General features: G+C 43.1%; 1 protein-coding gene across 1 annotated transcript in view; it reads left to right on the top strand.

Moving 5' to 3' along the window:
- The window catches only part of Saxo1 (stabilizer of axonemal microtubules 1), a 100,299-nt gene that overhangs the window by 64,968 nt on the left and 12,397 nt on the right, over positions 1–22,934 (top strand). The window contains exons 2-3 of the mRNA XM_021160759.1: positions 2,552–2,731; positions 11,728–11,933. Of these exons, the coding sequence (XP_021016418.1) occupies positions 2,552–2,731; positions 11,728–11,933 (386 nt within the window). The remainder of the gene's footprint in view (positions 1–2,551; positions 2,732–11,727; positions 11,934–22,934) is intronic.

Below are 22,934 nucleotides of genomic sequence, written 5' to 3'. Positions count from 1 at the left end.
ATCTCTGCTCTTGGGAGGCTAAAGCAAGATTTTGAATTTGAGGTCATTCAGGGTTATATAACAAGACCTAGTTTTTTTTTAAAAGTTAAAATGTTAGTTATTTCTTGGTATGTCTAAGTTTGAAATCATTGAGAATTCTGTCTTGAGATACTTGTATCTGATGATCTGTCAGCTCTTAGGCTTTGTGTGTGCATACACACATAAGTTATATACTACTTATTTAGTTTTTGGAAACTATAATAGCTGACCTTTGCCCATCTATAAGTAGAGAGTTTCATTTTTTAATGTGTATGTAAACTGGGAAAGGCTCACTATAAATTACTGCTTAAATAGTATTCATTTATAAGTCATTTAATTTTTACACATAGTCTTTCAATCAATCAATCAATCAATCAATCAATATTTTAGCTAACTGCTAATAATCAGGCTATTAGGTATCAGGGATGTAGCAGTGAGTTAGCTAAAGGTCCTGAGGCTGAAAGACGAGGTGAGCAATGAACAAATGAAGGTTGATTGGAGGAAGTGGATGGGCACTTGATAGGAAGATGGAGGGCGGTAATGAATGTCTTTGGGTGTACGATAACCAGGGTATGTTTTTCTGAGGATGTAGTAATTGAGACGAGACTGGAAAGAGTAGATGAGCAGAATTGCTGTGTGAAAATTGTTTGCCACAGGTTCTGTAAACTTCCGAACTGAGGTAGGGACTGGGCAGATGGCTCTGCGAGCAATTGTGTTTGCTGTGCAAGTCCAAGAAACTGGGTTTGAATCCCCAATGGCCATGTGAAGCTGGGTATGGCTGCTCATAATTGTCATTCCAGGTTGGGGGACTGAGATAGCCAGCCATTTGGTTTCAAAAAACAGGGAGAAAAATGATGGTGTACCTGACTCCCACTCTGGCCTCTGTACATGCATGCATGAGTGTGCATTTGCATATACATGGGCATATGCCATTTGGACATATAAATAAAATGTAAAGAAATCAGGTGGTTTTAGGCTGTGTGATTTACTTGTGTGCAGTGGTGATACTCTGAGCCGACCTGGGAACCCAGTTAGAAATCTCACCAGTTTGGCCCAGAGCAGAGCCTTGGAGCACATCTGTTGGGAAGAATAGAATCTTGGCAGGAGATAGGGAAGGGGAGGAGCGGAAGCCACGCCTTTTACATTGGAGGTTAGCAACAGCAGTGTGGCTGAAAGGGAGTAACGCCTTGAGAAGGGAGAAGAGAAGGCCTGGAGGGTCAGGGAAGGCATGCTTAGGCTTCTGGACGAGTCCTGAAAGAAAAGTAGGAAAAGGTGAGGTTATACTTAGGGAAGCAGGAAGGCTTAGCAGTGTAGCCATGAGGGAGGCTCTGTAAGCAGCTGTCAGAAAGTGAGGGGCTTCTGGGAAGGGAAAACACATTATCTCACTGAGGGGGATTCCTCTCATCTCTTTATCATGTTTTCTGATAAGTCAGCTTGAGAGGGGTGGTTCCATGGACTCCTGGCTAGGTGATTGACAGGCCCAACTGGACTGATTTTTCTTTCCCTGCATCTAAGTTTGTTAAAGTATCAGAGACTCTAAAACGAGTTACAGGCAGTTGTGAGCTGCCATGTGAGTACCGGGAATCGAACCCTGGTCCTCTGGAAGAGCAGCCAGTGTTCTTGACCACTGAACTATCTTTCCAACTCTCTGGATTGACTCCTAAGGGAAGGAAGGGTTCTCTTTAATGTTCTACTTTTTGGAGAAGATCAGCTGTTTCCACCAAGTACAGGTATAGCTCCTTCTTTTGACGGGGGGGTCGGGGGGGGGTGAGGAGGGACTTCTGTGATATTTTCCTTTCTAGTGTTCCAGACAGGGTGTAGGGTGGACCTCAATGGCCTTCAGGCTTCTAATCCTCATGTAGTTACCCAGCACTCACTCTTCCTCTCCCACTGTAATTGCTGAGACCCTAAGATCATGAGCTGAAGTTGACCCAGAGGTCCAGTTCCAAAGCTGTTCACCAGAGGGGATCGATATCTGCACTGGGTTTTAGGTTGCACCCTAGTGTGTGAAGCTTCCAGGAAGGGGTGCTCGCTCAGGAGGAGAAAGATAGCAAACCACAACCCTTTTCTGGCATTCCCGGCCTGTGACCAGGACAGGGTCAAGGACATGTCCAGCTTCTGACCAAGCATAACAGGACTCCTGTGTCAGGGATCTGGAAGCTGCCTGATCAACTTCTACCTCTGGTTTCTCAGAAGGGCAGTTGGGTATGGTGACTCACAGAAGAGTTGGACACCAAAGTCATTTATTATGGTATAGACCATTTTAAACACTTCCACAAGCAGTGCGACAATTGACAGTTGAACATCAGCCATGCTTGCATGTAATTTTAGGATCCACATATTTCGATTAAACGGTTGAGGCAACCTTTTAAGTTTTGACATGTACATGGTGAAATAGAGGAAAGGAAGGTTAAATTCTGAATTTTAATGGCAGAAGCCAGTCTGCATCACATTTTGGAGGACAAGAATTTTCAGACTGCATGTATTCCTGTCAAGAAAGGAACTAAGCAGACTCCCCATGTATCTTTTGTAGGCGGCATCGCTGTCCACATCTCCCTACGAAGATTTATGATAAAGCAGAGAAAACATGTCTTCTCTCCGAGTACACCGAGAATTATCCCATCTATCAGTCTTACCTTCCCAGAAATTCCTTCAAGCCCGAGCGGTGCTTCCGGAAAGCATCTGTACCAATGGAAGGTCTGACCACAAGCAGGTGAGAGCAAAGATTTGCTGGTAAACAAACGGGTGGCCTGAAACTAGTAACGTATAGTATAGTGTCATGTCAAGGTAACAGCGTGCAGTGTGGAATTCAACATCAGAGCCTTAACGCTAATGTACTAGATAGCTCTGAAAGAGATCATTGTAGTTGTTAGCTTTCTTAACTATTACCAAACACTCTCTTACTAATAATTCTTGCCTGTTGAAGTGGAGGGTTGGGTCTAAATTGTCCTGTCTTACTTAAAGGTGGTTAAGTTAAAGGTAGAAGGAGAGGGCCTGCTGCTGGAAAAGGAATTTTTGGCTTCGTGGAAGGTTCCATAACAACTTGGCTGGAAAACAAAGACTGGTAATAAAGAATGGGCCCTTCAGTTCTGGCGTTATGGGTTTTGAATTAGAGATCCCACAAATATTCAAGATATGCAAAGAACATACTTACTTTTCAATTGATCCTGCTATACTCTAGTTGGTTTCCAAGTTGAGATTGCTAGGATCTAGGGTCATGTAGGCATGGAGTTGCCTCTGTCAACGTCCTGGAGGTTCCTATTGCCAGGGGATGGGGAAAGTGCTCAGTCTAAGGGTTCTACACTCACAAGACTATGTATTTTCCATGGACAGTTTGGTTAGTGGCCTCCTGATGGTGATGCCTGGCTTCGTCATCTGTGGCATTAGGAACATCTTTGAATGCAGTTGGGCAGAATTTTAGGTCCAGCCAGTCAGTCTCTCGTAGAAACTGAAAGACCCACAACGTGAGGACTGACTCAGGAGAGGCGACACCCCAAATCACACAAGAAACGGTCTTGCTGCAACTGCAAGAGGATTTTTATTCGAGAGCGTTCTCGGGCCCATGGTCATACACCACGCAGGGGTAGAGGACNATGGCGCCCCGNGTAGCTGNNTAAGGGGGTATTTAAAGGAAGAAACCACAACTCAAGGAAGTGGGGAGGGCGTTGTTGGAAAAATACCAAAGATACCATTTAAGAGTCACAAGGAAGTGCAAAGTCACAAGAGTCACAGAGAATACCTGGTAATTGTTCCGGTTAACTCTCAGTTTCTAAGAGCCCCTAACAATAGCACATTTGCATGGCAGTTTCCGGAGTTGGTCAGGGTGACTTTCTTTGAATGAACACTCTTTGAACCCAGGAAGCAGGTAGGTGGAGGAAGGAATGTCGCTATCAAGGTATGATTAGCATACCTTGGAGCAATGAGTCACAAAGGTCACATTCCCAAGCCTCGTCCTAAAGGCCTAGAATTTTGTTACTTCTTCAGAAACCACCTGAACCTTGGTGTGTTCTTGGTCTCCCTATTCCTCATCTCCAAAAGACAGGATTTCTGTGCTGTGGAGCTAACAGTGTACCCCATTTGCTCCCTCACAGCACATAGGTAGCACAGATGCGTGGACAACTTGCTGAATGCCCCCCCCCCCCTGTTCACCTATTGCATGGTAATTTTGTGAGGTTTTAATAATGATTCCAGCTGGCCCGAGGTGGAACATGACATCTTTTTCCCCAAATAATGGAAACTTCCTCTCTTGAGAGTTTGACTTGTAAGTGTTCTTATCTAAAAACCAGGTGCTGTATGCTAGACTCATAGAAGCCGTGTCTAGGTTAGGGCAGGAGGTCATCTAAGGGGAGGAATGAATCTAGGAGATTTCTGAGCTTGGTAGGAACTACGGGACAGGGACATCTTGAGAAAGGCAGGAAGCTGAGGGATTTGTCTGATGCCTAGCAGTTATTGTACGTGACCTGGTTTAAGGACAGTGGTTCTGGGTCCTGGTACATTTGAACAGTACAATTTACAGCTGCTTCTTTCAACCTACAGCTTATTAAATGATGTGAACCTGAACCTTACAGTTTGGGCTTCATTTTGCTAAGAAAACATCTTCTCCAGGGCTCTAGGGCTCGCAGCAAAGACTGTGGGCTTCTTCTGAGCTTTGCTGCTTATTCCAAGAGACCACAGGCCACATCAAGGAGGTGTCCTGTGCGCATGCGTGATGCGCTGGTTTGTAAGGGATGAACATAGCATTGGGAGCTGACTTCAGACTTCATTTTCTACTGCCGGGTGCATCAGTTCTCACCTCTTTACAACCAGTTTTCAAGAAAGGAAGAACACTTTGTTGTGAGATCAAAGGCACTAACTTTAGCAACGTTGTGACAGAAAAGTATTTTCTGTCCTGGACGTATAGGACAGAAACTGATTAAGGCTTGATTGTTGCGAGATGCTCTTGTTCATGTCTAAATCTTAGGAGAACAAACACACATCCGTCCTCTGAGGCAGGATCCCGGTCCCACTGCCCAGCTCTGAGGCCCTCAGACGTGGAAGCCCTTCATATTTTCCTCCTTCCTAACGTAAAATACTAATCTCTGACCTGAGCTAAGTTATCTTTGCCCGTGTCATTTATAACAATAAACCCATCTCCCAGCAGGTGCCCCGCCTCAACCAGAGCCACAGCAACGATAAATCCAGTTTATATCAAGAGGTCCCTAGCTACTGAAAGAATTTCCCATACCATTAAGGATTACAGAGCTTTAAAACAAGAGAAAGGGGTGGAATCCAGTTACTAATGGGGGTGGGGTGGGGTGGCGTGGGGAGCCAGCCCGGGAGCTGGGGTGTACCTCGGTCATAGGGCACTTGTGTATCACCTGTAAGGTTAGTCTATGTTCGAGCCTGGAACCTGAGGTTGGGGAGAAAGCTTCTAGCAGATTTTTTCCCCTTTTATCCTTCCCTCGGAAGGGAAGCCAGGCATAGACTCTGTGGCACCTCACTCGCATTGCTGTCTCACTTCCCTGACTGAGGAAAAGCCGAGCTACTCTCAGGAATGCAAAGCAGCTTGCCTCCCCCGAGGCTTTTAGGGGATGGGATGTGTCATCTGCATGGATTGTCACCTCTTGACTCCCATGGCACTCCACTCATTTCCTTATCTACAGGTGGACCCTGTATAGTGTCTGAGGCTGGACACGACGCTCCCACCTGCTGCATGAAAAAGTCATTTGGTGTCCCGGCTTGGCTGAGTTTGGTGATGAAGTCCAGACACAAACCCCACCTGGCTTCTGGAAAGGTTATCATCCCAGCACGAGGCCCATTACAGCTGCACACAACTCTTACTGACTATAAATTGTGGGGATTTAAAGCAGGTGTCAGAAGGGGAATGCCTGCGAGTTCCAGTCCTTTTTACTGGAAAAAAAAATATTTTTTCTCTTTTAAAAACTTTGCAGCGTTTGGTAATTCTCCTGCAGAGGACTTGCCTTTATTTAGTTTAGCTAGGTCCAGCATCAAGTTATGACGGAAGTTTGCATTTCTAGCTTTGCCTCTCATTAGGCTGTCACTAGATGAAAGACTTGGGAGCCCACTTGGGACAATATGTCTGTTGCCTAAGCCAGCTTCTGCAGTGATATGTAGTACTCTAAAAGGGAGGGAGATGTGGGCGGAGCACATTGGAAGTTCATCCATGCATGCTTGCGGGGGGGGGGGGGGGGGGGGGGGGGGGGGGGGGGGGGGGGGGAGAGAGAGGGAGAGAGAGAGAGAGAGAGAGAGAGAGGATGTTGGGGTGGATGAGTAGTATAGACTCTTTGTTTTATTTTTAACTTTTTAAAATTTTATTTTATTTTATTTTATTGATATGGCTCATCGCTAAATAAGTGAGATTAAGAAAGGAAGAGTAGGAGAGAAAGGGCATTTGGTACCCTTTCCCAAAGCCAGGAAGGATGGAAGAAGTGGTAATGAGCCGTCTTGACATGCTGGTTAAACTGTGTGGGTTTTCTTTGAGGATTCTCTGTTACTCAAGGCTGCAGTTATCCGAGTTGGTGGTGGGGCTCAGGGTTGAGGCCTGATGAAGACAAGACAAGGCTCTCAGCGCTAGGCTTGCCGGGGGAAGCCTGAGAGCCTTGGCTTCCTTGATGTGCTCCTTTGACTGAGTTTGTGCACATTTTGCCCATTATTTCATTAAGAATCTATCTATGTTCCTGTTCGTCTGCTTCTCTGCCTTAGTCTCCCTCCTTTTGGTTCAAATTAGATAGCTTTTAATTACTCTGCCTCTACATTTGCTGACCTCTTCCTCCTCTCTCTAAGCCCAGTGAATTATTTTTTCTCAGATAATATATTTTTTAGATTTTTTTCTTTGAGATGAGGTCTCCCTCAGAATCCCAGGCTAGCCTGAACTTGGGATCAGATTCTCATTCTCCCTCCGAGCGCAGGAATTTGGGGGTTACAGGGATGCACCCCCAGGCCTGCCGTTAGCTTTTTTAGTTTCCATTTATTATTATTATTTTTTTTTTGGATAATAGCTTTTATTTCTTTTGTGTCATTTTCTAGCCCTTTCTCATGAAGCATAGTGAAAACAGCTGCTCTGAGATTGCTGCTGGGTTCAGCATCTGCTCTGCTTGAGGCACGTGGGTCGTGTTTTCCTGCAGAGAGTTGAATGGTTTCCTATTACTTCTGGACAGTATTGTGAATGTTGCATTCGGAGACTCTGGATTATTTCCGGTTTCACAATCTTCTGAAAAGCATTTCTGTTTGTTTGTTTATTGGACAGGTAGTTTGATGAGGCTCAAAGTGTGAATTCCATGTCTTGGGTGGCAACCCAAATTCCATTTCAATTCAGTTATCCTTAATTCAGAAGCCTGCTTCTGGTGTGTGGGACGAGCAGGGATCTAGGCCCAGCGACATACAGAACTTTGGCTTTAGCTCTTTCCTTTCCAAGACTGCCTCATTTTGCTTTTCTGAAAGCAAAGAATCTGGCAAAGGCTGGTTTTAGCTGCCTCATCTGGCACAGGCTGGTGACTGCCTTCAGGCTGAAGCTGTGACTCACAAGCAGTTCATGGAAAATGAAGGAGCAAAGACTCAGCCAGGGCCATTTCTTCTCCCACCTGCTGGCGCTGTCCCAGAAACCTATTGGCTGGGCCAACTCTAGTCCTGTTGAGTAGTTTAATCATGGTTTCTTCTAGGCTACATGGAATGGTGACAGATGTTAGCTTCTGCCTGAGCAGGATTGGAAGAACTGAGATAGAGGAGAGATAATGATGTATAATTGGAATCCCGGGTAGTTGTACTAGCATTTACTGGCTGCAGGGATGATGCTGGGATCCAGCTTTGTAGCTCCGCTGAAGGATCTTTCTCAATGTTCTGGAAAAGGCTTCCCAGACCTGCCTGAGATGACATAATGGCTTCCTTAGAAGGTGTCTTCTGACCTGGGGAAGTTTGAAAATTACATATGGAAATAATAAAATAAACAAATAAGGCAAAGAGTATCTTTCTACCTGGATAAGAGGAGATGGTTAAGAGGACAAGCCATGAGAAGAGGGTCAATTGGGGACAAAGAGAAAGAACAAAAACATGAATCTGAGGATAGACACCGTGACTAATTTATCTATGCAGGAGGCTAACAATGAGAGACATAGATTGGCTCAGAGATGCCTTGGCTAGTATAAACAGTAGAGCCATGTTCTGTGGTTGGGGAATGTGTGGGAGGAGGGAAGTCATGTAGACCCTTTCTAGAGGAGAGAGGGGATAAGGAGAGGCTCCCCGCCAGAGCTCCTGGGGATTAAACAATCAACCAAAGAGTACACCTGGAGGGACTCATGGCTCCAGCCATATATATAGCAGAGGATGGCCTTGTTGGGCATCAATAGGAGGAGAGGCCCTTGGTCCTATGAAAGCCTGATGCTTAGGGGAATTTAGGGGAATGTTAGGGTGGTGAGGCTGGTGGGGGAGCACCCTCATAGAAGGGGTAGGGATAGGGATGGGATAGGGGATTTGTGGAGGGGAAACTGAGAAGGGGGAGAACATTTGAAATGTAAATAAAATAACCAATTAAAAATTATAAAATATTTTATTTTTCTTTAAAATATGGGAGATACTGGGGCATGTTTAAATACTGCCAGAAAGGAGACAGCTGGGGAAAGATATGGATGCAGGGTAGAAGATGGTCTGTGGATGAAGAGCTCAAGCAGGTGATTTAGGGAAAGGGTGACAGTCTGCTTTGGCAAATAGGAAGCCACCCCTCACCCCCTAAGACAGAGTCCATTTTAACATGATTGATTCCCTGGCGGCTACTATAATACCTTTTGAAATTTATATAAATATTAAATTATTTTTGAAAAGTAAACTTTGTTTGGCTCCTGTGAAAATTCTCCATTCTCCACTTCCAGGCAAATGGTTTTCATTAGCAATTCTGTAATTTCCCCTTTCCTTTTTCTCTGTTCATGCCCAACACCTTTCTTTAGCATAGCCAAATGATTTGAAATGAAGTTGCTATAACTTCCCCAGCAGGGCCACTTTAACCAGTACTTAATTCTAGTTTAACTCTTGGCTTTCCATGCTGGGTACCTTTTATAGCTACCTACCTAAAGGAAACTTAGATCTTTGACCTTTTTTTTTTTTTTTTCTTTATTCAGAACCACAGTGAGGTTAAACACTAGGGAATGTACCATAGGAAGAGAGAAGCCATTGAATGTTGAAAAACAAGTGGTTAAGTTTAAGCAGTTTCTGTGTAGAATAAAATAACTTTTTTTTTTTTCATGAACTTGAAAGATGTAAGATTATGTGAGACTGGGGACAGGCAGTTAGGCTGCCGCTAATGATAAGTTTCGGGGAATGTTTCCCAACATAAAAATCTAATGAGGAAGCCCATACATTCTGATAAAATTCATTTGCAAGCCATGGTGACTATTTTTGGGCCAGATAAAAAATGAATCAAACTTCAAACTTAAAACTGACCCTTTCCCCTGAAGGTGAGCGGCTTCTCCTCCCCCTAATGATTTGCCTTCTCTAGAGCTGGTAAATGAATTCAAATAAAGATGCACATTCATATCGCGATTTGAATCTTCTGTCTGGAAGGAGGTTAAGTAATGAATCCATTCCCTAAACTTAGCATGATGTTTTGTGCGTCTGCTTCTGTCTTCGAGGAGCGACTTGAGGCTAGCCCCTGAGCTGGTGAGTTTGTGAGCATTATTGCTTAGCAGCTTTTTAAGGGTGAACAGCAGATGGAGCATTGAGTCTGCTTCAGCTGTTAGTCTGCAGGGCTGAATACCCTTGGAAAATGGCATCTTGGAGGAGAAGTAAGCTTTTTAGGGTAGTCATAGAGCTCTGGGATGGGAGGCCTCAGCATGCAAGCATGGACAATTAGCTTTGCTCTTCAATGATGACTTTTGGTACTTTCTGCTATACCTCAGAACTGCAGAGGGACCACAGCCTGGTTAGCCATCACTGAACATAGATAAGGTGGCCTCAAAATGCCACTTTAGTCCTGGGAGTGGAGAGAAACTTCAGCTCCTGTTAGGTATTTTCTTTCCAGAAGGTGAACTTTAGAAGGAAGATAACTCTCAGGTTAGCTGATTTTCAGATGGGGTTTTAGCCATTTTCTTTGGTCCGTACAGCTCATGGAGGCTTAGTGTCTCCTAGTGTCTTGCTGCAATTGGTTGAGTTGTGAGAAGTCACAACCTTAATCTAAGAAGGTGAAAAGTGTGAACCTGACCCTTGGTTTCTTATTAGCTTCTTGTCGGCCTGTTTATTCCATAACTCCCATATATATAATTGACTTCCAGATGCTGGGGTCCCTCAGCTTCCCTTTGCTGTTTGCCCACAGCGAGGCTGCTAGGAAGGCAGGTCAGGCTGCAGTTGTTGTTCTTGCTACTAGGATATATTTTAAGATGTACCAAGAGGGTGTTATAGGAGTTCAGCCGAAGCATCTCCTGTTTCCCACTTGCAGTCCCAAGGAGACTAATTCTTATGCTTCCCCAGTCCTTCATCCCACCAAGCATGCTCAGGACCTGCTTTGGGTTTATGGACAACCCCGTGTATAATTCATGCAAGACAGTTTACAGTGGAGCGTGTTACCCTTGCTACTCAAGCATAGCTCAGTAATGCTGCCCCAGGTTTCAGCCTGGAAGTAGGTTTTATTAGTGTTTAGCCTAATGTTTCCTGTCTGGAATTCTCTCCCTTCCATTGACAGAGCTGTTTACTCAAGTACCTTTAAGGGGAAAACTCTGCTTCTCCCTTGTCCTGTTTGGCTAAATGGGATTCAGGAAGAAGCAGTTGGTCTTTGGAGGAACTGGGTCTTATGGAGAAATCAGCAGTAGAGACTGTTGCAGTGGGCAGGATAGCCAGGCTCAGCTGGGTATAGCCAGCATGATGGGCAGGTGCCACCTGGGCCTGTCACAGATGTGCAATGATTTGGGAAGTGATTACTTTGGCGAACAGTATTCTGTCTTTTCCGTCTTACTGTTTTGTTCCTCTTCGACATAATGGGGGCACTGACAGTAGATAGCAAAGAAGTGAAGACTTTGTGCCTTGATGACATTTTTTTCTCTTCTGGGTTTTCTGTAAGGCTGAGTAGAGGCGATAAATATTAGTAGAAGAAGTTTCTGAGAACACAGAGAAAGGTGAGTGTATCTGAGAAACAGATGCTAACTGATGCCAGCCCCACATGAGGGGTTGGATGGAAGACAGGTAGGAAATTCAGTACAGAAGAGCCTTCCTTCTCAGTGAGCCCTATGGTTGACACGTGGTGTAGGTGGGGGTGGGGAATAAGTCAGGGGACAGGTGTGCGACAACTTGTAAATTGCATGGGTGAGCTGGGTTTAGTCTGGAAGACATTTAAAGATACTGGGCAAGCTGATCTGACTTTTTATTCACCGTTTACTCTTGACACACCAAGACAATTGGAGCAGAAGGAGGAAGATAGGGAGAAGGTTGTCTCGTGGCCCAAGTAAAAAAGGGCGAGGGTCTGGACCAAAGAGGAAAGGAAAACCAATAAGGTAGAGGGGCTGCTCCTGGTGACAGTCTTGGTGGCTTTGAAGGGTGGGGTCAAGGATGACACCCGAGGGGTCAAATATGGGAAAAAAGTCAACCGTAGTGACATGTTCCATAGTAGAAGAGAGAAAAATAGAAGGTAAGGAGATAGGGTAGAATGAAATGTTTGTTATTTCGAGCCAAGGGGACAGCACTGTCTTTTTTCTGAGCAAGGACCCCAATGACTTGTGTTTATTCTTTTCCTAGGAGAGATTTTGGGCTTCACAAAATGTTACCTGTGACATTCCACCAGCCTGACACATATGTTCCGAGTCAAGAGACTATGGATTTACTCACAACGTATAAACACGATTTTAACTACCTCCCTACCTGTCCAGTTGGCCTCATCAAACCTCGGGACAGTAAATTTCCAAATGGTGACAAGATAATGCAGTATCTGCCTACTTACAAAGGTGAGAGAAGGATTAACAAGAGGTCAGGCCAGGTCTACAGACCCGACATGGGTATATGCACATCACCTTAGGGCAAACCTGCAGGCTAAATCCAGCTAACAGTCTGCTTTTGTACAGATGGGAAGCTAAGAATGGCTTTATCATTTTCAGTAACTGAAAAAATTATTTCAGGACATGTTGAAAATTACAATAGTTGAAGTTCACCATTGGCGGGTACATTATGTTGGAACATGGCCATATCCATTCTTTTATGCATCTGCTCTAACTGCTTCTATGTAACAGTGGCAAAGCTGGGTGATCATGGCCGAGGCTCCACGGGTGGCAGAAATGCAGAGTATCTTGACCTTTTAGAATATTCTTTACGATCCTTGTTTGACTTGCCTTTTGTTTGATTCTTACAATGGGGAATCTGTTCAAATTGAAGCTAATTAGGAATCTACAATTTCCTTGTTTTCATCCAACTACAAGAAATTTGAATATAACATACAGAAAGTGAATGCAGTATAGTTACATAGATCAGTGCATTTTTACTGTACACACAGTGCTTAGCCAAATCTATACCACATCTACAGAAGTAGAACATGGCCATCGTGGGTTTTTTCCAAGCTGGGTATTGAAGCCAGGTCCTCCCAAATGCCAGACAAATTAACTGAGCTACATTTCTTGCCCCATTATACCATATCATAGCAATTTAATACCATAAATTAGTTTTGCCAGTTTAAAATTTTTATGTTCAGTTGATTTATTCTTTTGAAAATATCTGTATTTTAAATTGACACATAATAATTGTACCCATTTATAGGGCATGAAGTGGCATTTTAATAATATGTGCACTGTATAAAGTTTTCAAAAAGTGTATTTACTTTTAATTTATGTATTTAACTTACTTTTGGTTTGTGTATACGTGTGTATCTGTGTTGAGTATAAGGCATGTATAGGTATGCCCGTGGACTCCAGAAGGGCTTTGTATCTTTCAGAATTGGTGTTACAGGTAGTTGTATTGCACGGATGCTGGGAAATGAACCATGTCCTCTAAAAGAGCATCTCTCTAGCTCCCACTTTTAAGATTTATTATTATTTTTCTGGTATGTTTTTTTTTCTAAGTGTGATATGCCAGAAACACAGACATATTTGCATCTCTTCACAGTGCTAACATTTATTGAAAACCAAATCATAAGCCACTCTGGATTGATTGGTTGCACATGGCCAATTTGTCTTGACTTCCCTTTGAATCTGGCCAGAGAAAACACAGTATCTTTTATTCCAATCCAACTACGACTATTAACTCTCAGGTCATTCATTACATATCACCTGGCAATTATATCTTTATGTAGGTTTCAAAGGGGCTGCAAAAGAGCTAAAGATGCCATAGATTTCAAAGAGGCCTTACAGGGGCAGGGAGCTGTTATAGATGCAGAGACTCTCTGAAGGTGGTTGATACAGTATTAATCAGCCCAACTGAAGAGCTGCTAAAAGGTCTGCAGAACTGAGCTGCAGTGATGTGGGAGCAAGGCAGTAGAGGCCAGGTGTGCAATTGGGTCCTGATGGAAGACTGGATGGATGGATGGATGGATGGATGGATGGATGGACAGACTGGGAGATTTAGTTGACCTCATCAAACTGTGGAGGCCATCCTGAGCTTGAAGTCCAGGAGAGAAGTGGGAGTTCGCTGTTGGTGGAACTCTTGAGGGACATTCTGAGTGGTCAGATGACAGGTGTGTGGGGCCATTGTCATTGGAGTGTTATGGATTCTACTCCTTTTGGTGTTCAGGTAAGGGCATTACACTCTTTGCTTATCTTTATATGTTTGATAAGTTCTTAGGTCTGTTTTTCTGATTTAAAAAAATTTACTTAATTTTAATTTATGTATATGAATGATGTACCTGCATGTATGTATGCCCATCTTGTGGGTGATGGGCACAGAATGTAGGTGCTCTGAATGAGTAGCCAGTGTTGTTTACCATGGGGCCATCTCTCCAGCCCCCGATGTAGTTTTAGTATATCCATGTGCTCCCATGTTCCAGGCTACTTTGGTAAGTTTATAGGTGGCATCTTTGTACTTTGAAGGAGAGGTTGTCATTTGTGTATCTTGTCTACTTGTGGACAGTTTGTGTCTACAAGGACAAGAGAGTACAGAGTCACCCTCTGTCTTCCTCTGCACTCAAAATGGAATCAAGTTCTGCTTTGTAAAATGCCACCTAGGGCAAAGAATAATCCTGAGTGCTACAGTTTCAATCAGGGTAGCACATTTATATTCTCAAGCACCTCTTTAGGGTGAAAACACTCAAAATCATCTTCATGTTTGCTTTTTCTTTTAGTTAGCATATATTAACTGCACAAAGAAATGGGGTTCATTGCGACACTTTTCATCCACGTATCTCACACTCTGACCGTGATCATCCCCCTCTTTTGCTACCCTCCCCTGGCCATGCCTTCTGTCTCCTACTAGGTCCTTGACCTCTTCCAAATAGTTCCCTTTCTTTTCCTCTAACATTTTTGAAATCTGCACGTTTTATTTGGTATCTGTTACATACTAGGCATGATATAGGAGCATAATGATCACCAGCCTTTGACATTTTAGGAGAAGGACAAGCTATGCAGTCCTGACGATTGGGGACATAGTGCACCAGTCCACACTGGAGACACACAACCACAAAGCCTGAGGTCAGAGAGTGAGAAGCTGGGTTTATCACCAGTAGCTTTCCATGCTTGTGATGTACACCGTTGTCCCAAGTAAACAAGCTAAACAGCTCACGTGGGACACTATGGAGGTCTGTGGAGGCTGTATCAAAGGTTTTTTTTTTTTTTTTTTTTTTTTATTATTATTATTAATCAAGCCAAGTGTGCAGGCTGGAGGTGGCAGAGGAGATGGGAGGCTGTAATGATGGAAGAATCTTCCTGAAGGGGCTGCGATCGATTTGTCAGGGAATCCGCAGGATTGCACGCTCTTCGTTGTCCAGGAACTGCTCCGGAGATGACTTGCACTCTGCCTGTTTCACTTACTGATCTTGTGTGTCCCCTTCTTCTGTTCTACAGCCACCTCTGTCAAGCCGTATTCTGAATGTTGTTATAATCCAAAATGCTCCTCCTACGAAGGGTTTGTAAATCCTGGTATCCTATCTTTCTGGCTTGCTTTCTTGTCTACACTCATGACTACAGTCCTCCGTATTGCTGGAACTTTTGGTTCATTGACACTTCGTCCCTTTCTCCACCATTAGCCGTCCCTCTGTCTGTCCTTCCCCATGTAGCTCTGATATTTCACTGCAGCTCACTTTTCACCAGTGTCTCAAACTTTCTCCCTTCTCATGCGTTGTTGCTTCCTCTAGCAGAATGCCAACCCCACCTCTTTATGTTGCACTCGAGCTTGGCTCTGACCTTTCATCTCATGTCCATTCCGAACCTTCATCTGAGCCACAGAGCCTTAGAAAATTAGACCTTGCCATCAGCTCATTAAGTCCCTGGGTTGCTATAATTCTAAAGATACTAAATCTTTACCATCTCCTCTGCAGCTGTGTAGGTTCTAGTACCTGCTTGCCTGGGCCCCTCCACTTCAGCCTCTAGTACCTTTCTCAGTTCCCTTCTTACCTTTTCTGCCAGAGGACACTGTCAATGTGGTTCCTCTGTGGGGCATACCCTTCCTCCAGTAATGGCTGCAATGACATGCTGTCAGAGGATTTCCTAGACCCCCAGGGTAACCCAGCACTTGTAATTATTGTGTAGGCATGTATTCAAATGTTTCCTTAGATAGACCAGAAGTTGTCTGTCTGTCTCTTCAAGAAATTACTTTGTATTTTTTACAATTTGTTTTAGTTTTTATATTTTGAGATAAATCTATGCATAAGTCTTGCTATGTAGACTTGGCTGGCCTAGAACTCACTATTTAGACCAGGCTGACCTTGAACTCATAAAGATCTGTCTGCCTCTGCTGTGCTGTGCTTAAAGGCATGAGTCAGCATATCCAGCTAATTTTTTTTTTACAAATTAAAAAAATAAAATAAAATTAGATAATTTTCCTTCTACATTTCCTTCCTCTAATTTCTTCTACATGTTTCCTACTACCTTTCAAATTAATGGTCTCTTTTTCTTTAATTATATATTAATTAATTATATATTTATTATATATCATTTATTGTATATTAAATTACATAATACACAAATACAACTTGATGAGTCTGGCAATATACATAATATCCATATATGTCCACCTATACATATATGAATGATTTTTCAGGGCTGACAACTTGGTATGGAACAACCAATTAGGTGGCACCTCCCTAGGGACAATGATTGTCCCTCGCTCATTTTCCATTAGTTGTTTGTAGTTTTGTATTTAGGGCTGGGGCTCAGTGAGCTTTCCCTCTTCTACATTGGCATGTCCATTGCTGTTGACATTCTTCAGGTCTTATTCAGGCAGCCATATTGTTGAAGTATCCTTGGTGATGTCTTCTTGTCATTTCTAGGAGAGACAATTCTTGCAGCAGACTTTCTGGTCCTCTGGCTCTTATCTTCTACCCTCTCTTTTGTGATATCCTCTGATCCTTAGGAGCAAGAATCATGTTGTAGTTGTATCAGTTGGGGCTGGCTGCCCCGTGATCACTTGCTTTCTGCTTTTTAGGCAGTTCTGGCTTTCCATAATGGTCTCTATCTGCTGCAAAGAGAAGCGTCTGGGATGAGGACTGGAGAGTCTGTTTATCTGTAGGTATAAGGATCAGTAATTATACTGGCTTTGTAAAGTGGCTGTAGTAGGTTCTCCTCTTAGGATTCATGATTTCACCTCTGGATAGTTGGCTAGATTTCTATTACCAGGCATGACAATCCCTCCTGGGAGAGGACCTTAAGTCCAATTAGACAGCTGTTGATTACTACCAAGAAGTAAGTGCCACTATTGTGCATTTAGGGATACCTTGCCATGCTGGTCATTGCTTGTGGTTCATAGGCATCACAGCTGGGTAGAGATATTGGCTCCTTCCCTCCATTGGGAGCCTGCATAGGACCTTCCTAAACTGTGAAATCTAGCTCTCAGTGTGGAAGCTGTCTCAGTGTGGATTGGAGGGTCCGATCCAACTCCAATCCTCTGACTCTAAAATATGTATGTTTTTAGAAATAGGAACCCAAAATCGACTCTGGGAGGCAACTAAGGGAAACAGAAATAGCCTGTATTGTTTTTAGGAATCTCTTGGACTTCCTTAACCAGTTCAAAAGGAGGTTTCTCATGCCTGGTGCTAGGGTTTCTGAAAGATAGTCTATGGCTTTTGGTGGGCGGACAGCATTATCACTCTATACATATACATACATACACACACACACACATATATATATATCACAAATGTACATACACTTATATGCACTTTTAAGTAAATATAAACTGTGATTCCCTATGATACTTTCAAGCATTCTGTTATCTATCCTCCCTCTGTATCCTTCTGTAATGATCTCTCTCCTCACCCCTAAATTAAAGCACCCCTCCATCTTCCTACTTTCCCTTTGCGCCCCCTACAACTCTTCCCCAACCCTATGGTCCCTTTTTCTCATCTGATTTTTGTGGTTATTCTGGGTTATGGACCTATCTCTGATGATTTAGAGCTAGGAACCACAGATAAAACATGTGACATTTGTCTTTTTCTGAATTTGGAAAACTTAATATGACATTTTATTACCACCCCAATTTACCCAATTAAGAAATAATTTCCTCACTGGCATGAACACTGGCCAATCTGATCTGGGCATATGCATATATACTCATATAAATTCTCATACACATATATCCGCATATATCATTGAGACAGTCTTCCTAGAAGATTCTATATTGTGTCAAGTTGACAAATACAAGTGACCATCACAGCTCCCTCGCAGCGCAGTGTTCAGATGCTTTACAAGGGAGTCAATATAATCAGTGCATCGTAGGGCTGCATGCGCCTCTGTAGAGTGTGCTTAGTTTCTGTTTCAGTCAGTGTCTACCTGAAGATGGAAATGGGGTATCTCAGAACTTGGGGAAACAGAACAGCTGAGCAAAAGTGGAGCGATCAGAGGAGGGCAGTAAGGCACTCTGACAGGGCATGCTCAACAAAAAAGTCTCCTTGCCTCTATATGCTTTGTTGGGTACCTTTGCTCTCCGTGAGGTATAGGTTTTGCAGAGGAACTTACTGCTCAGTGTAGTTTTCTTGTTCTTATCCTATGCACTGATAGGTCTGGGGATGCAGACTGTGTCTTGCTTTTCTTAGGCAGTAGCAAGGATGGAGAAAGTCCTATGGTGTTATTAAACAAACAAACAAACAAACAAACCCAAACCTCTTCCCTACTGCTCCAACAAACTATCCATTCCTCAAAATAAGTATACAGAAATTATAAAAATAAATAGGCTTCAGTCTGTTCTAACTCCAGCTTTCCTATATGTCCCATTGTCTATTCAGTTCCATCTCAGACTACCCCTATAAAACCATAGACATTCTGCTGCTGAAACAAACCTTGGCTTAGTAAGAGGTCCAGGCTTACTTCTTTACTATTTCCCCCTTAACCTTTGGACGCCTGTCAACTGTAGCTGGAGAGAATCCGATCCTCGTTCCAGGATGGTATTTTGTTGTCTCATACAGGTGACAGGAAAGGAATAAAGAGCCCGAGTGAGTTCCCTCCAGCCCTTTTAAGGGACTACTGCATTCACGAGGACAGGGCCCTCAAGACTCATCACTTCTCCGAAACGGCCCCTTCTCTTTATATCACTACAGTGGAAACTAAATTTTAACATTTGCGTTTGGAGTGGAAGGTGTGATTCAAACTATAAAAAGCACTTACGTTTTTAAAAACGTGAGTAGTTGATTTGATCTCCTCCGTGACACCATGGCTTCCAAAGCCATACCTAGTCTCATCCTTTTAGCACAGGGACCTACCTCAGCAGAGGGATGTAAGGGAAGACCAAATGAGTGGATAGTTCTGAACCACTGTTTACAGCACTCTAGATGACAGTCTGTGCTCCAAATAACTATATTCAGATCCCCATCCTGTCAACTACTGCACAGGTCCCAGCCAGGAGCAGGAGTGAGGTTTGGGGAAGGCGCATGGCATTTACCCCGCCCTTGGGTCAGTCCTGAGCCACTTTCCGCACTATACCCTAGCTTATTTCTTGGTTTATTGGCCCTAGGGTGACTTTTGTGAAATTTGCTGCTTTAGTAACTCTTTCCCCAGTAATCTATACAATTTCTGACCATATATTACTGTCTGACTTTCCAAAGAGGGCTGTCAAGGACAGAAACTGAAGACCAAATACGTGCATTTCAATGCTTGCCATTTATAGTTTGCTGATATATTTTGTTCATTTTAGTTCTGGGAGGGAAAAATATTTAAAACTTTTCTACTCATGACTAGTATATTTATTGTGGTGAAAAGAAGAAAAAAGAAAGGGAAGGAAGAAAGAAAGAGAGAAAGAGAGTAAGAAAGAGAGAAAGAAAGAAAGTAAGAAAGAGAGAAAGAAAGAAAGTAAAGAACCCACCAATAATACATGTTCAGCAGCATTTGGTTGTAATTTGTGACATTTTCAAAACACCGGGCAATTGAAAAGATGGAGAGTGTAATTACTTGATGCTCAGCTTTGGGCTCTGCTCAGGTTTTTTTTTTTTTTTTTTTTTTGGATATTATTTTTGAGTAGAATCCCCTTTAAAGAGGTTCTTGCCAATTACCCACATGACACTCTGGCCTTGAAGGGCTTTACTGGTGTGTGACTAGTTTGTCATGTGGAATTCTGAGGTTTGTCGGGGCCTTGTGGAGGTTTTTTTTTTTTTTTTTTTTTTTTTTTTTTTATATAGTTGCTAGGTGAAGGAAGTCAGGATGCTGAATAATAATGTGGTTTCAACTATGTTGTTGGTGATCAGGAGTCCCATGAGGCAAGTTTGAGCTTAGGAACCTGTTTTCTTAACACTTCATCCATCAGAGGAGAGGTCCAGAGAAGTTCCGTTCTCCTCACCCTTAAGCATCGAGGCAGTGTGATGGTATCTACAGGTAGATGCAGCATTTCAGGGCCGCCCGACGTGCGGTGGGTTGAACATGTGGTTTGTATTCAGCAAGATGGTTCCTGCTAAGGCCCCCTAATGCTTTCAAGATGCTGATAGAGCCATTAATGGCTCTTGGAGAGAGATTAGATTTTCAATTAAAACGAAGCCAGTTTTGAATAGCTAGTTGATAGTATTACTGGCCTAACATAAACTTAGGAGTATGCCTTGGGGGTGGGGGTAGAAATATTGAGTTTTCTGGAGTGGTAGAAGTTTAGTAAACCTCCTCTCCCCAAAAGCAACAATAAAACTTGACAAAGTGGTAAAATCAACTGTTTTGAGACTCTGGAAAGCAACCAAAGAAAGGCACAGGACAGATGGAGAGAAAGCTCTTATTCAGAGACAAGATTGACTTAGGAACAGTGGGCGTTGATGGGGTTTATCCTAGAGTGGCTCCTGTCAGCTCACCACCCTCCTCCCCCAGTCCCATTTGTGCAGTAGCTTTGCTGGGGCAGGGGAGGAGTTGGGGGAGGGGCAGACAAAGCAGCAGCACTGTTAGAAGGGTCTTAGTTGATTGTAACAAGAGTTTTGACACAAAAGAAGTTATATAATGGGAAAAACCATTCAGAGATAACAACCTGTGCAACCAACCCTAGGTTTATGGGAATAATGTGAGCAAGGTAACTAGATGTATGAGAACTTTCCTAGGGAGATGCACACAGAGGACCCTGATAAACCCAGATAGCCTGGCTATCTGATAGGTTGTTTCTGTAGGCCAGGCTGTGTGCTGTTTCAAGAGCCATCAGAGGAAGGGCCTTTCTACCTATTCAAGTGCTCTGGCTGAATGTGAGGCCTCATATCTGTGTGTTAGAGACATGGGGAAAAAACCAGTTGGGATTTGTAAAGCATGTGATCTCTATACTCTCTAACTCCCCATAGATGCACCTCATTGATTTGAGGTGCGTGAGTCTAACCATCAATTTCTGGCTAGCTATGGAGGATGAATTTCAGGAAGTGGATTTAACAGGCAACACACCAATGACCACACACTGCAGAGGAAAAGAGTGGAATGGGTGCAAGGGGTTCCAAATAGGAGGAAAGATAAGAACTACTAATGGAGGGCGCATATATCATCTGAGGCACTTTGTCTCTAACGGAGAGGAGGAGGAGGGACAGGGAGAGAGAGAGAGAGAGACAGGGAGAGAGAGACTTCGGCCAGGGAGTGGCACTAGCAGGAGGTGTGGGCTTGTTGGAGTAGGTGTGTCACAGTGGGCATGGGCTCTAATGTTCTAGTCCTAGCTGCCTGGAAGCCAGTCTTCCACTAGCAGGCTTCAGGTGAAGATGTAGAACTCTCAGCTCCTCCTGCACCAGGCCTGCCTGGATGCTGCTATGCTTCTACCTTGATGATAATGGACTGAACCTCTGAACCTGTAAGCCAGCTCCAATTAAATGTTGTCTTTATAAGAATTGCCTTGGCCATGGTGTCTGCTCACAGCAGTAAGACCCTAACAAAGATACTCATAAAGTAGCAAGGACCAATACAGGGAAACCATAGAGTAAAATGAAAGGTCCAGAGTGGGATAATAACTATTTTTTTTTTAACTTAAGAAGTTTACCAGCAATGTTGAGTTGACAGAAGCATCAGTTTAACAAAGGCAAATAAACTTTATTCAACCTAAACATAAAAGAATTAAAAAATAAACAGAAACTAAGAGATTCGAGAAAACCTTCAAGATTAGAAATGTACTCTTAATGGGAGCCTCTCCACCCCAAAAAGAAGGGATAGAGGACAATTAAAGAATTAATTGTGTAAGTACTCCAAACTTGTGAAAAATTTACCTGTATAGCCAAGAGGCGCTATGCAAATAGTATAAACATGAAGAGATTCTTGCATTATTGTCAGACTAGAAAAAAAAATAAAGACAAAGATTTGGAAAGATTCAAAGAGACATCTCATGACACAGAGGGAAATGAGATTGCTACCCAGGGTCACAGTAGATTCTCTTTAGAAATAACAAAGAACGAGACAATCAGTGGGTTGACATATTGAAATGCTGAAAAACATCAAGAATTTATTCAGAAATGGTAGGCAAAATGGTGTCTCCAGATGAAGACAGGGAGGCCCTATCTTAGAAAGTCCTTATATGAAATCATTAGGCCCAAAGTAAATGATACCAGACAGAATGCAAGTCTACAGGCCTTGAACTTGCAACAGTCCAGCCACCCTCCTGCCTCAGTTTCCCAAACGTTAGTATTAGAGATATAAGCCATCACACTCAGCTACTTTGCTCTTTTTTTACTCTTAAATTTTAATAGTCAACTCTATAACAAATTATGCAATGGGGAATTTAAGGAAGGTAAGGTGTAAAATCAGAAAGTCAAATCCAAACCTGTCTTAAACTCAACAGAAACAAATAACAAAATGAATCCAATCAACCACATAAACCAAATGTGTGTACATTGGAAGGGAAACAGGAGGGCTGGCACAGTAGCTCAGCAGGAAAAGGTTCTGGGCACCAAGTCTGTCATCTGAGTTCAATCCTGCACATGTGCCCCTCAATAAGTAAAAATGCAATGAAAATTTAAAATAAGGATGAAATTATCTATTTTCAGAGAATACAATCCTGTGGATAAGTCTGGAGAATCTTCAAAAACAAAAATATAACTAGAACTAATAAATAAGGCCCATTGAGATGGCCTAGCTGGTAAATGCACTTGTCACACAAATCTAGGGAACCAAGTTTGACCCTCGGATCCTGTGTAAAGATGGAAGGAGAGACCAATTCCATAGAATCGTCCTCAGACTGCACATCTGCTGTGGCACATGTGCTCACATGTACACAGTGCACATGCCCATAGAAATAATAGGACCCAGATATAGCTGTCTCTTGTGAGACTATGCCGGGGCCTAGCAAACACAGAAGTGGATGCTCAGAGTCAGCTATTGGATGGATCACAGGGCCCCCAATGGAGGAGCTAGAGAAAGTATCCAAGGAGATAAAGGGATCTTCAACCCTATAGG

Source organism: Mus caroli, chromosome 4, assembly GCF_900094665.2.
Source record: "Mus caroli chromosome 4, CAROLI_EIJ_v1.1, whole genome shotgun sequence".
NCBI classification, from domain to species: domain Eukaryota; kingdom Metazoa; phylum Chordata; class Mammalia; order Rodentia; family Muridae; genus Mus; species Mus caroli.
Note: the sequence above shows the minus strand (reverse complement) of the source record. Positions and strands in the feature narration are given on the sequence as shown.